At 32.4% G+C, this 15,898-nt stretch overlaps 1 protein-coding gene across 1 annotated transcript in view; it reads right to left on the minus strand.

The window, feature by feature from the left end:
* The window catches only part of LOC123706163 (nephrin), a 373,060-nt gene that overhangs the window by 142,627 nt on the left and 214,535 nt on the right, over positions 1–15,898 (minus strand). The window contains exons 4-5 of the mRNA XM_045655331.1: positions 10,086–10,294; positions 2,259–2,372 (exon numbers count right to left, since the gene is read on the minus strand). Of these exons, the coding sequence (XP_045511287.1) occupies positions 2,259–2,372; positions 10,086–10,294 (323 nt within the window). The remainder of the gene's footprint in view (positions 1–2,258; positions 2,373–10,085; positions 10,295–15,898) is intronic.

Consider the following 15,898-nt stretch of genomic DNA (forward strand, 5'->3'; position numbering starts at 1 on the left):
AAAGTCCGAAGTTGTCGCTTTATAGGATCCAGGTGTATAATACTATTTTCGTAAAAGAAATCTTTGTGCTAAAGAATAAAAGCATTTTCGTGTTATATCGAGTTGAACTGCGCAAACATTCAGTATCCAATACGTAAGACTTTGAGTTGAAACTTCTTATATAACACTGTGTACTTCCCGTGACTTTACTCGATTTACTTGACATTTCTTAAATATTGGTTAAGGTTTTGAAGGTTTTTAGATAAATATTTTTTACTGGTATGCTACATCTATGTCACGATAACGATGACTTGATTTATATGTTATAAAAATATTTTTAAAATAGACTGGTATCTAACTGAATCCTTAAAATATATTAATGCTCAATATATTATGGTAAAGATGACTTGATTTATATGTTATAAAAATGTTTTAAAAATTGACTGGTATAGACTAACTGAATCCTAAAATATCAATCACCAACATGTCCATTAATATCTGAAATTACATTATGAGTTTTATAATATTACTACCAAAGTAAAATAATATAGACTACGCTAAAGCAATCCCCATAAAGGACAATGCACCAAATTCTTCCCACCAACCAATGTTTCTTTATTTAATATTCCATTCCCCCAATCAGCCCACAATATGCCGTCAAGTCTATGTTAAGAACAGTATTATGTACGGTTGAAGCAATATAATGAATTAATTATTCATCACTCATGGACCAGGAATTCATCACTATATTGTACTGAAAACACTGTTCCAAGGCATCTGAAACGTTGTTAGCACGTCGAAGGAATTTCGTTTAGAGTAATGGTGTATAAGTGATAAAGTGACTCTGTCTGTCTGTCTGTTACTCAATCACGGCTAAACTACTGAACCAATTTTAATGAAATTTGGTATGGAGATGTTTTGATACCCGAGAAAGGACATAGGCTAGGTTTTATGCCTGAAATCCCTCAGGAGCGGGAACTATGTGGGTTTTTTTTTGACTGCGCCGGCGAAGCCGCGGGCGGAAACCTAGTGGTGTATATGTGATAAATTGAAACGTTTAGGGGACGGTTAGATCTAGCTGATTCTTGAGACAAGATTTTTTGTAAAGTAGCTAATAATTCTTGAGAAATATAGAATGTGCTATAGCTGTCAAGGAATCAGTTAGAAGGGTTAGCTTAAAAAGGTGACTACAACCTAAACTGGGCTGTTGGGAGTCACATTCCTATAGAAAATCCTACTTAAAAAATCGTCGATACTTTTATTTTCATCGAGTTGTAATATTATGTTACAGTGCTATTGCTGATTTCTGTAAGGAACAGATCTACTCTTTCATTTAAAATTGTATAACACGTCACAAAAAATACCATTAAAAATATTTAAGGCAAAAATGTTCGCTGCATTCCGCGCTTTTTACCACTTTAGAGGGGACTGAGGAACTTATCTTTTGTCTTTATCACGCGCACACTTGACGGACGTTGTGAAGTGGGACAAAAACTTTAAAGAAGGCTTTGATTTATTAACGTATAATCCAGTAAAAGTTCAGTAAATTGAACTAAGGCTGCTTGCTTATATGAAAATAGATAAACGAGGAGATAAGTTTTGATAATGTTTATTCAGTAATTTGAAATAGTTATAAAAATTTGTTAATAGTCAACTTATTTTTACTTATTACGTACGTAATAAATATGACTATAATGACTATATACAAATCTATCATTGTGCCAAATTTGACAAAAAGGCAATCTAATGTTTTTGCGTTAGTAACAAATAAATAACAATTCTCGAAATAATTTCTATGAATAATAAAGAATTTTGATTTTATAATAAAATGATCATCACTTCCATCAATATCAATCTATGTCACTGTAATAAAAATAGGTAGGTAGCTTAAAAGACATTATAAGATTCAAATTCGCACTGAAATGTTATCTAATAATGCCAATGACCTAAATTATACTAGTAGACGCGGCATACGCCAACATCATTGCACTAAAAAACAGCGTAATAATTAATACATACCTACTTACTAACGCATTATCACCAATACAGTTGTTCTCTCTTTCACTCTCACGCACGAGACATAATACATGTCTCACTCATGTACTTCGTAATAACAACTGCCGATTAAAATATAAAAAGAACGTCCAGCTACGACGCTGAATGGTGCGTGACTAAGTGAAACTCGGGCACTTACCTGAGTTTTTTCTTGCCAAAATAGAGAGCGGGTAACGTATCTAGCCTTTTAATATATCATAGAATAATGCTATATTATCACTCACCTCCAAGCACGCGGCATGTAAGCAGTACATCATCACCCTCCTCATGAGGGCCAAGCGTGGTGGTGTTGATCACGCGTCCCCACCGGTCCACCACCACTGGCTTTTCTGGTGGTACTGTAACAAAAGGTTTATTTTATACATAATATTTTGAAGATATTATACTTATTATCAATAGGAACAGTCTTTTTAGGCTCTGATTATGTAATACTAAATTTCCACCCGCGGCTTCGCCCGCGTTTGCAAAGGAAAACCCGCATAGTTCCCGTTCCCGTGGGATTTCCGGGATAAAAACTATCCTATGCGTTAATCCAAGTTACCCTCCTATGGTTGTAGGTATGTTAGTATCTAGATGTGAGATGTTAAATTTTAAGATAGTTCTAGAACATTCCATGTTATGAAGAGGTTTTTCTCCAATAGAAAGAGTAGTTATAATGTGAATAATGTGCAAATACATTTGAAAGCTAATTGACCAAAAACCGAAGATGGACGTACCATTTTACGTAAACATATTAATTAATATTATTTGATTCTTAAGTTATCTATCTATGTATAATTACAGTTTCTTGTATATTTCCGTATTTATGTACTATCTACCTTTTTACTGATTTATTTTTCCTATATCCCAAGGTTGCCTGGAAGAAATCGCTTTTAAGCGATAAGGCCGCCAAATTGTACATTTATTATATAAGTAATATCGTTTCTGTAAATTTTGTTTTTGTGTGCAATAAAGTGTTTTCTATTCTATTCTATTCTATTCTAATTCTGTATTTCCTTACATTTTCAATAATGATCATAAAAATATCTCAAGAAAGGTATAAAATAGTTGAACACAACGTGTCGAAACGTATGACTTTCCCATATTGTTAGATATCAAAAGATAAAGAGCACTGAATTATTTATGAGACAAAAGTTAGTAAACGATTTAGTTTCATTCTTTATGTGATAGGTCAGTGATGTTTTATTCATTTGATTATGAAAGAAACTTTGTGTTATACCATTTTTTCTTCAAATAATAAGCAAAGAAAAAGTAAGTTTAATAGTTAGAAAAAGTTATCATCATCATCAGCCCATATACGTTCCCACTGCTGGGACACGGGCCTCCTATGAGGGTACAGGCCATAATCCACCGCGCTGGCCAAGTGCGTGTTGGTGGATGACACATGTCGTCGAACTTTTTAATTCTTCGACATGTCGGTTTCCTCACGATGTTTTCCTTCACCGTTCGAGCAGTGGTGATGTTACAACATGCGCAGATAAATTGAAAAATCAATTTATTTCCTACGCGCTCGCCTGGTCTCGAACCACGGACTTATCGATTCGAAGTCTAAGGTCTCACCACTGAGCCACCACTGCTCTAGAAAGAAAAAGTTATAGTTATATTAAATTATAATATAATCTCTAGAGCTACAAACTTACAAAGGGTAAATAGTTTATTAATATAAATGTGTAGTATTGTTGAAGTGAAACTTCTTTATCGGGGGTGGAAAAAAATTTAGTGTAACATTTTTTTGTTACGCGTGACATTTTTCCGTTACGCGGGTTATCTTTTTCTTATCCCTACCACGCGTGATTCGACGTATTTCTGTAAAGTTGCATATAGTAAATTATTTTTTGAAAAATAAGGTCATAAAGAAGTTTCACTTCTTACGTGTGTACAACTAGTACACGCACACATTTTTTGTAAAGATGAATAAGTGTGTGAATTATAATAAATACATCTGCAGTTCAAATAAACATGACGTGGTCAATTGAACCGCAATAATAAAGTATTTTGATACCAAAATTGAAACGTCTTGTGTTATATAGAAAATGAATGAGAAAATGTACTTTAACACCACATCAAATTCAACTCTACAATATTACTAATTAACAAATAATTAATCCAAAGCAAACGCAATTAACAAAAAGAAAAATGTCTCTTTGTATTATCGAGCGGAACTTTGGAACAACGTTGAAATTTCCGTTCAACTTGCAAACTGCGGTTTTCCTCTGACAAGTTTTTGAACCTCAACCAATACGTGGGAACCGAACTTGGGAAACTTTATAACGATCCACGTACATGAACTTTATTCATACGATGCAAAGAAACGAATCCGCGAACAAACAAAGTATGTGGCTCGTTTAAAAACGTTGCGAAGGAGATTTTGCACGCTTATTGAATTGTATGGATTACTCTCACATAGTATCTATACGTTCTTAACCGTACCGAAATCGATATTGTTCTAGAACTTTGTCGATAAATGTTTTGTAAAATTGGGGCGAAGTTCATAATATAATAATACTTTATATTGATTAATTAATAATAATTTTATTAAAAAATAAACGATACGCAAATAACTATTAATGCAATAAATTTTATTAATTAAGATAGTTTTAGAAGTTCAACAGCTTCTAAACATTTATTGATATGAGTTAATTTTCCAATTTCTTTGAATTATTTCTCAAGACATTTGTCAAATATATGTATATTTATAATCACATCATTATTATATTTAAACAAGCTGTGTTTCATCAACTCATAATTTGTTATCCAATCAGCTTAACATATTAATTATATTTCTGAATTCCCTTTTATCTAAAAATATTTGATTATTCATAACTAAATAATTCCATCTAACATCAAAGGCGAAATTTCTCTTATTTATAAGATAAACCGGTCCCAATAAATTGCCTGAAATTACAAATAGTACTCTCTCTTATTTCTGTTTATCTGGATAATCTATTCGGGGACTAATTTGTTTCGAAACGCCTACGTAGTTAAGTAAAGGACCGAACGTTAATTAATAGTGGTCCTACTACTAATAGTCTGGGTGTGTTCTCTTTCTATAGTAGACTTGTACACTATCGCATACGATTTGGCGCTTTGAATTATTTCTTGAATAAATAATTTGAAAATGAAATTTAAGCTCTAGTAATCAATAGTATAGGTATTATGGATAACGGCCAACCATCTACCCGCATTTTTTGCGAATTTGAGTTAAATAATATTATGTAAAGTGTACATTTTTTGTACTATCAAAAATTAATTCTATATTTCAAGCATTTCTTAAAAATGAACTGAATATATTGATACAATGTTTTTTAACCGGCGTCTACGACCGTGAATTTCGATGTAGAGTCTACCTATATTAAGTAAAACTTAACTTTCTGGTCCATCTTAGATCATTTGCTGAATGCGTGAAAAATTTTGACTATTCATAATTAATTGCACAAATCTTGATTTTCATATTTTTGCAATATTTATTCATTTATGAATAATCCAGAAAATAAACACTTATCTAATTTTCGAATGTATCCTTTGTAGAGAAATACACCACGCGTTATGAACTCGAACGGCGATCAATCACCGTCTATGTGCTTTTCTAATTAAAACCAGATGCAATAAACAATAATATGGGATGAGCTGAACGCAATTAATCAGCTAGACACAACCAGGTGATTGCTAACAGTTCAGTTCTATTAGCATTAGGCTACCGAACGACCAGAGATACAACATCTAATTCAATGCTATGTGTATCAAAATAAGGTCCCTTTTCACGTGCACCACCTGAAATAGTATCTTTGTCTATTTTAGGAGGGTTATTTCGGTGGGCTACGTTTAAAGCGTCAAAGCCCAATTGGGTTTTACATTCGACGCAGTGGGCTCGTCCAATCTAACTTTAGCCTCTAATTCCGGTTGAAACATTGACTACACTGAACAAAAATTGTGTCAATTCATTAACCTTTTAGGTAAGGAAATAAGTAGGAAATATAATGGGTGTAAAATGGAATGTCTAGATTTAACGGAAGTAATTGTAAGCACGTGGGCTTCTAAACTTAGCTATACCGCCTCTTTGGTAGAGTTAGTGTCTGCGTGAGATTCTATTCCTGGGGGGGACAGCTATCGATGAAAGAGATGTTAATTATTAGTTTTGCTCAATGTTTTAAGCAATATTAAGCACTTATATAATAAGCGTATATTTTTGTAAAATTCAAAGCCATTATGGCTTCGAATTTTGCTTGATACATCAGTCTGTACTACTATAATAAAGCTGAAGAGTTTGTTTGATTGTTTGAACGCGCTAATCTCAAAAACTATTGGTCCGATTTAAAAAAAATATTTCGGTGTTGGATAGCCCATTTATCAAGGAAGGCTATTATAGGCTATATATCATCACGTTAAGACCGACGGAAGTGGAGCCACGCGGGTGAAACCTTGAAGCGCAGCTAGTATATAACATAACTATCCCACGGGTCCGTCAACAGTCGCTAAACCAAAAATTAATTTATAATTTGAAAATATTATTTTACAGAATTGAACCAAACACAATATCACATAATATCATAAATACGATACCTACGTGTAATAACTTTCAATTCATGATTTCGCTCGGTTTAATTAAAACTTACTTAAGAAATTTAATTTGCAACCACACCAGGTATGTTATAATTAAAACCTTTATAATGGAAAGCGTAACTTTTCAAAATCGCAATTTGCATTTAATACGGAAGCTGGGATAATACAAAGACAACAAAGCATTGATAGGATCATCCGATCTTTAATGGCTTCTAAACAAAATTTAAACTTAAATTCAATTGTTAAGTTCGATCAGTTTGGAACACGTAGGGACAAATAGAAAGTGGAAACACGCTTCTATATTCTATAATATAATTTAGGATACACAATAAAACGCTACGTTATGCACGCGCGTCCCCACCAGCCTTGGCGTTAAATCGGTCAACAACAAACCCCCAGGGAAAAGAATCGTACTGCGGAAACGGCGTCGAATTTAAAGCAGCTGAAATTGAATGGCTGTAAACTGATCGGATTTCAATAAAGCGACGAATGGGAGCTAACGAGCTGGCGTTGTTAAAAAGACCCATCCAATTATCGTGGTGACTGGTGAGGCAAGGCCGAGTGATTACGTCAAGATTGGGAGTCATGAGTGCGTATTTATTACGTGTGTGTAATGAAGGAATGCTGTTAATTTGTATGGTGTTATAATTATAAAAAATTATGCATTTTTGTAGTTTTCGAAATGGAGTTTTTAAATGAATTTTATTCGGAATCAAAAGAGTAAGGTTATGGGATCAATAGAAATTCTACGCTTATCCTAAATTTAGTTTCACTTTTTATAATTTAAACCTGTATTTATAATGCCAATACAAGATTTCAAAATATTTACAGATGCTGCTATCATAAAATATTCGTCATCTCTCTCGCCATAACCTACTACTAATACCTAATTATTATAACTATGTATATTGTATAGACACTATTTATTTATTATAATATAATAAACAGATGCTATTTTAAATATTGAATTAAAATAATAAATTGTGTAAACAATGACACGTTAATGAGTGCGGTGTTTAATGCTGATTTTGTTTGGACAATTATGTCGTTTGTGGAGCTTCATGTTAAAATAATATTAACTCTACAGTTATATAATTGGAAAAGTAGTATGTAGCATGTTATCACAATTTATTTTAGAAAAAAATTTGTATTTTAAGGGTCAGTCAATCAGACATTTGGTACGAAGTAACGTCTTATAACACAGAACGGAAAAATTGCGAATAGACTCATTTTCAGTTACATTGATATAAAAAACATGTTTGAACAATGTTTGAAGATGAACCCTAGATGTGCGAGTCCGACTTGCACTTGGCCGGTTTTTATTTAAACTAATATTGCCACTATATTCTAAAAATGATTCTACTGAATAACCCAAGATGTTTGGTGTGAAATTATAATTGTTATCGTTTAAAAACGAAAAGAGCTCTAAAACAATTTTGATAACCTACATAGGTACATAATATAGTATTTCTAGATAGAAATTTAGATAAATTAAAACATACCATGACTATATTTTTCATCTTCATATTTAAAAGTTCATAAAATGAAAACACGTTAATCCCCTTTCAAGGTAATACCTATGTATCGTCTAATTCACGCTCAGATAGCAGTGAATATAAAAATGTACCTGACCTTACATTGAAATGCCATGAAAATGCTAATAGCTTCCATTCCTAGCACCTGAAGGTGAGAGGTGCAGATAAATGCCAAATAAAACAAAGAAAAACATATATTTTATCAGTAAGTCAATTATTAACTAGCGTTCCGCACAGACTGCGCCCGTAGCTTTATATTGGTTTAATATCTACACTAATATTATAAAGAGGAAAACTTTGTTTGTTTGTTTGATTGTAATGAATAGGCTCATAAACTACTGGACCGATTTTAAAAATTCTTTCACCATTCGAAAGCTACATTATCCACGAGTAATATAGGCTAAGACCAACTATATAATATTATCACGCTAAGACCAAAAGGAGCGGAGCCACGCGGGAGAAACCGCGCGGCACAGCTAGTTTTTTTATAAATCGCTTTAGTATAATTATTACCCAGAAACTACCCCCCTTACGAGGTTAGAATTACACAAACTTTCAACCTTAAAATTTATAAAGTACGGTAAGAATTAAATAAAAAAAAGTTAAATCAACTTTATACTAATCATGAATACTGAATAATCTTTAGTAAAATTGATATAATGTAAAATATCCCGTATTAAAAGCATTAAAAGCAATAAACAGTAAAATATTCAATATCCATTCCTAAAGACCGAAAACTTGGAAAAGTAGCTCTTTATACTCTAAGTACGGAACCAATTTATAACCCAAATGAAGTTACAGCGCTGGAGTATTCGCCGAGTGTAATAATAAGCCTTAAAGCTCACATTTCAGTCGTACCCATAAGTTATGTGGAGCTTCCTTAAGCTATTTAGGGCCGTCACACACTAGGACACTTTCAATATTACCATTAAATATTTTATCACTTTTTGATGACGATTATCAAGTTCAAAATTATTTTGTGTAGTTAAAAATATTAATATACGTATTATTTTTTATAAGCAAAACTTTGTAAGTAACCTATGCTAGTATCATTATCATTACTTGTATTGCGATTTATAAAATATCTATTATTAAAAACATAGGTATTTATAACTGGACAAAATGTATCCACTGCTCAAGATATACCACTTAGATATACACTATAAACCTGTAACAATCTACATAACAAAACTGAAAACGTCTTTATTACATAAACTAGCCGTGGCCAAGTTCTCGAGAAGCCTTACATCTTGTACTCGTATATCTGCCGGGTACAATACTGCACATTCCGAAGTGAGAAACTAAACAATTAAACGGGCCCTAGTTTATGAATACGTATGAATTCCAATACACGTTCGTTTCCTACCGCGGCAGCTTAATTTAGTACTCTTGAGAAATTAGAGGGAACTTGCACAATTATTGTAAAGACATAATTCCAGCTAATTGAAAACATATTTAACTAAGTGTTAAATTCACTTTGCACGTTCGTTTAAACGCAGTTCTTAGTTTTACCGCATTCCTTTGAAGACTTGGTCCTCGAAAATTCGACGGTAAATGTGGGAACAGAGATGACGTCATTGGGTTTCATTTACATAAATATGTATGAAGAACAGAAAACAGATGGGACAGGTGTTGTTTGTACGGTTTTAAATTAATTAAAGGGATGATGATATAGGAGGAGTATTTAGTATAATTACTGGGTACATTATAATTTGGTATACTTCACTAACCAATGAAAATTAAGATTATAATATGTGTATACACCCGCACCGCTCCATAAGATATAGAGCCCTACTGCTTCTACTCTGAACTTTTACACTAACCAACAACAGTGAGGTTATATCTGAAGCTACTATAAGTCTGCGTGTTCCGGAAGTCTATCCGGCACTTGTACACACCTTTTGCCCCATAAAATATACGGCCCTACTGCTTCTACTCTTAACTTTTACAACTTACCAACAACAGTGAGGTTATATCTGAAGCTGGTAGTCTGCGTGTTTCGGAAGTCTATCCGGCATCTATACACGCCCTCGTCGCGGCGCTTCACGTCCCTAACGAGGAGGGACGCGGGGGACGGGGAGGTGGAGAAGTGAGCTCGTGGCCCGAAGACTTCTGGCGCTGACCAGTGCCGCGCTTCGGAGAGGTGCTTGCCTCGGACGTCGAAACTGCAAGAGAGGTTAACGAATTATTAATAATAGAATTTATTCATTTGGATAATAAATTATAATATTATGGTTATCTCATTTATTATTTAACATAAATCTTGGTCATTCAGGGGGACTTTATAGAAATGGTATATCTCGATGTTAAAATGGCATGAATAAGTCAGAGATAACAGGACAGTTATGCAGCTAATGAATTTGTAATAATTATGTTGAATTGTACTATAGGGCCAAATCAACGTTATAAAGAGTAGTTCTATCGTGTTTTTTGCAGATTTTTAAAGAGAGCTTAATTTCACTTTAAGATACTTTAGATTCACAAAATTGACATGAACAAAATTTGTTTTGAGTTCAATGTTCTAATAGGATGTGTGATTATAAAATAAAAATAAATGGACAAAGAATAAAAAATGCAACAGAATTTAGAAGTAAATGGTACCAACTTAGAAAGCTTTAGGCACCTGGTACCAATAAATTGGCCGGTCCAAACTTCTAAGTATGTAAAAGGTATATTGTCGGGCAGTTCGAAGAATTCCTAATTTGTGAGCTAACTCTTGGAAAACTCAAACATTTCCATCATTTTTTTTTGAGCAATACATGCATGAATAATAAATAAAGTATCTTTCAATTATTACGATACGCTACGATACGCAGGTTCATCAAAAACGACTACGACTTAAAAATTTCAGAATAGAAGCAATTTTTAATATGACTGAAATCAAGGCTTGTATCTTATTACTAAAATGACAACAATTATTTCCTTTATAATTAAAATTCGCAACCAGTATACATCTATATATTTCTGTATAAAAATCACATAATAAATAGTGTTCATTTTAATATTCATAGCCATTGAAGTCTCTGCCGCGAAACGATTAATAAATAATACAAACAATCGACATAAAAATTTATTGAAATCGTAAATTGAAAATGCATAAAAATTCAACTCATAGCTTTGTATTGAAATATGCATGAAATTCATTTAATATTTTGCTTCTATTTGTAGAAAAGAAAGTAATGTTTCATATTGAATACAATAAATTTTAGGATATTAATAGGTACGCAAATATATGTTTATTATTTTATTATTTTTTGCTACGGACACGAAAAATTCAATTTTAACTAACTAAGTAAAAATCTGAACGAGGAACTTATAAATAAATTCGTGATCGTTTATTGATTTGGTAACCAAACGACAAATTTAAAGGTTTTGTCATACTTTTAAAAAAATGTGTTATACTGCTTAAAATGGGTTGTTTCTTCTAAAAAGCAAACAAATCCAGCTTGAAAGCTTGACTCAAAATCCAGTAAGAATCTTACGCTATTACATATTTTACAGATTATATGAAACCAAGTAAAAGTGGTAAAAAAGATAAGATGAAGCCCTTAAAATAAAATATTAAACGCTCATTCAACTTTTGTGTTTTTAGCAAAGAACATAAACTAAACTAATCTAGACTTATTTATATTTCAAAATTTCTTCAACAGATGAATTATGAAATTAATTTTTAAATTGAATTAGGTATACGGAGTTTTTGAAGTACTTTTTTGAGGGACCCCAAATGTTCCATTACAGATGGTTGTATTTAAGGATGTTTGATATTCTATTCAGTACTGAATTCCCAAGAGTTAAGGTAGAAAGTTGAATGATGAGTGGTGTCCTCAGGGACGTAACTGTGATAGAGCTTCCGCGCGTGACTTTTGTCACCTTGGAAATTTCACGGCAAAGTTTAAGGAAGGGTTGGGAAACTGTTCGGATAATGCATTTTTGAATGTGAAATCGTTATGGAGTTATTTGAAAACTCGTGATATTAATACGTCTCGATAAATCTCAGTATTGGATTAATTTTAGTTATTTAAAATAGAATAAACATACGTAAATGTACAGAAAAATGTTTGAAAAATACATTTTATCGATAACCAACATTCAATTTAAAAATTTAGATTTTAGATGGTTTTAAAAACGTGATTTATTCATTAAATTAATATTATTTATGTTTAACAACTACTCTACAATCTAATAAATTAACAACCGTTCATTGCAAAACAAAATATTCAATACCGAGTACCATATTCGACATCCAACTATAACTGGTACTTATTTTTTGAATCGGTTCATTAGTTCCTGTCATAAGCGCATACAGACAGACAAACTTCATCTTGATAATAATACCATAGATAGCCGCTTATCCCCAATACAAAGTTTGTATCACAATTTTCATCACGTATTCGCGATCCCACTACGTCAGACGGAAAACGACGACACTTTGCAGTCCTTTGTCAATTTGCCACTATCCCTTTAGCATTTCACACACGACGTCTTATTACGAAGAACATAATATATTTGTATATGTTCGGAGTGTTAAAAGCTATGCGTTGTTCTTATAGTGGTCACTTTTTTTTAATGCAATTGGAGGCAAAAGAGCAGACGCGTCACCTGGGTGGTGTGCTCCACGTCGCCCATATGTACTCACAGTGCTTGAGACATTGTGAGTATGTTGCCGGCCTTTCAGGTAGGAATATGCTCTCTTCTTGAAGATAATTTATGACGTTAATAATTGCGAAATCAGTTTGATCAAGACCTTGCTTACACACATTATAAAGATAAATATTTGATAGTTTGTTTGCTTATTTATGTCAGATAGTTTTTTTTTATACTTGAGCAGGAAAATGATCTTGCAAGCCTCGAGGCAAGTGATCGTCCCCGCTCATGAGAATCCACAAAGCTCTATGGGTCACTTTTTAAGATGTAGAGAGTATTTTATTTAGATGAATTAATATCATACCTGTATAATGTATTAATAGTATCGATGCCTACATAAGTATAACGTTTCAAAAACGTATTTGTTAAGTAAAAAGAATAAGGAATGTATACTTTCATAATATGTATTAAGATAACTTTAACCCTCAAAGAGATGTTACAACGAATAAGTTTACAGACTCTTATATTATTATACTTTCAAGGATTAAATGAGGGGTTTTGAAAGTCATGTCCGTACATATTCTTGTCCCATACTTATTACTTATAGATATATATGATTTGCAATATATTTCGAGGGCAACAAATACACTTAATAAATTATTATACTTAGAAATTCAAACTTGTGCATGGTTTTACTAAAGTTTCAGTTATGTAACTACACGTTTGCCATTCAATAGATAGAAGACTCAAAAGTGTTTCTAGAAGAAGTCTAATTGAATAAAAAATGTTTGAGTTTCAATACCATAAAAGTAAATTTAAATTTCTAATAAATATCAGTATTGCAATATGCCAGATAAAAATCATCTGATTTTTATCGTTACGTGTGTAGAGCAGAGCATACATATCTATGTATGCTCTGCTCTACACACGTAATCATAACAAATCGGTACATTATAATACTTTCTATTTTTCTCTGAAAAGCCTTGAATTAAAACTTTATACCTACCCACTGTACAATACGATAGAAATGAATTCAAAACCTGAAATGTATATTGTTATATAACTATACATTTTCCTTATTAATAACGTTTGCAACATTACAACCAATATAATATCGTGAATATATCATATTATTTCAAACTCAAACTCAAAAATTTATGTATTCAATTAGACTTCTTCGAGAAGCACTATTGAAACGTCATATTTTTAATATTTACCACCGATTCAGAAAATCTATGGAGAAGAACCGGCAAGAGACTCCATAGTTGCTCTTTTTAGTCATGTCTTTAATTTTACAAAATATGTAACTTTTAACATATAACATTTGAATCATAAGGTAATGAAAATAAAATTACATTAAATTACATGTTAATACAAACGTTAAGCGCAAACATTAGCGTAACAATGTCCTATTTAGAAAAATAAACGATAAAAATAACATTAAAATATTCCTGTTTTATTTGTAAATATCAAAACGGCATGTTGTTCCTGTATTGAAGCACTGTCAAAACATTTCCGAACGATTCTGCTAAATCCAAAACAAACGTAATTCAAGCTTTTTGTACCATTTCATTTGACGTTTTGACGTTTTTATAAAAATTGTTTATGTTCCTATCGGCAACGTGGATTTCATAGAACAATGTTTATTTGAATTTAATTCGGTTTTATTTTGGCGGGAATATTTGTCCTTTAAGGGTCAATCATTTGTCGGTAGGTAACAGGATAGTAATTAAAGTTTTACGTCAAATCCAAAATAAAATAATATCTTTTACGTTAGTTACGAATTACGATAAGATAAATAAATGTCTTTAGCATACCAAATAAATTCCTACTTTTGACATACAGTTTTTTTTTCTTGGTATAAATTTATCCTATACCATAAACCGTTAAAAAATTATCACAGGTCATAAAGGAAGGAGGAAAGCTGGCTCTTAGGATAAAGAGGTTTTAAAGAGTCAGTGTACAAAGTTATGTAGGTAAGTTATAATTTTTTGGAAAAATAAAAAAAAATATTATTAATTAGTATAAGTATACTCATCGAAATTCCCTTAAACGCACGGGAATCTCACAAACATCCGACCGTTCACTTCGCTCGTTTATATCTGTCAGCCCGTATGACGCCGAAGGCAGTATCCATTGCTATCTCACCGTTGACACGAGCAGAATCAATTTTTCAAAAACAATACACTTTTTACTTTTTATGTGCTTTGTTCAAAATTATGACCTATGTCACTGAGCGATAGAGTACAAAACCGTTTGTCATAAAGGATGTGGTCTGTATAGTTTGACGTAACAATAAGACCTGCGCTAAAACAATAGATATACCTCGGCTGCGTAGAATATCCTTGTATGTTGGGAATTTTATATGTTTACATTATTTTTTCAGCACGCAGGTACAGTTTAAGCTATATAAAAGTGTAAAATTTAACTAAATACGCCGCTATTGTGGATTTTCTAAAAACTATTTTCTCCCACAAAAATAAATCAAATAGTAATACAATTTCGTCCGATATTTAAAACTAAGACATTAAAATACTTGAATATGAAGCGCCTAAATAGTAACTACGCTAATTAATAAAAATAACATTCAACTTAAAACAATGCATGTAGTTAAAAATTTACTATAAGCACACTCTTATAAAAAAATGTTTTGTGGTTTTATGAAACCACGGTAAAAGTGAATTTTTTTTTCACACTTAACTAAAAATTATCGTATTTGTACGATAATTATCGTACGTATCGTGCGTCACGCGACATGCGCTACACAGACCAAAAAGTTTGAGACGATGTACCTAATAAAAGTTTCACTTTAAAAAAGACGTGTGGCACTCGGGGACTGCCGCGGTAAAGCTACTGCATGCTATGCCTTCCTCCGCCCGTCGGAGTGGAGAGCGTGAGGTTTTTTCGTTACGGAATTTCTCGATTCGGTCCCTGCGCTCAAGGCCCGCGATAGAAGCTATGCAAAATTTACTATAACCACACTCTTATCAAAAAATAACAAAATTATCAAACAAGATAAGCTCCCAACAGCACCTGCCATAACCATCGATCTCCGTTCATTATTCCGCGCCACTTTCACAGTCACAATTCCTCCATTTTTTAAGGTTCCGTAAACCATCCTTCTATTAAAAATAATTTCAACTAAAATGTTTGATAGAGCTAAATAGCTAAGTAAAAAATGTTAT

The sequence above is a fragment of the Colias croceus genome, chromosome 3, assembly GCF_905220415.1.
Source record: "Colias croceus chromosome 3, ilColCroc2.1".
In the NCBI taxonomy this organism is placed as follows: Eukaryota; Metazoa; Arthropoda; class Insecta; order Lepidoptera; family Pieridae; genus Colias; species Colias croceus.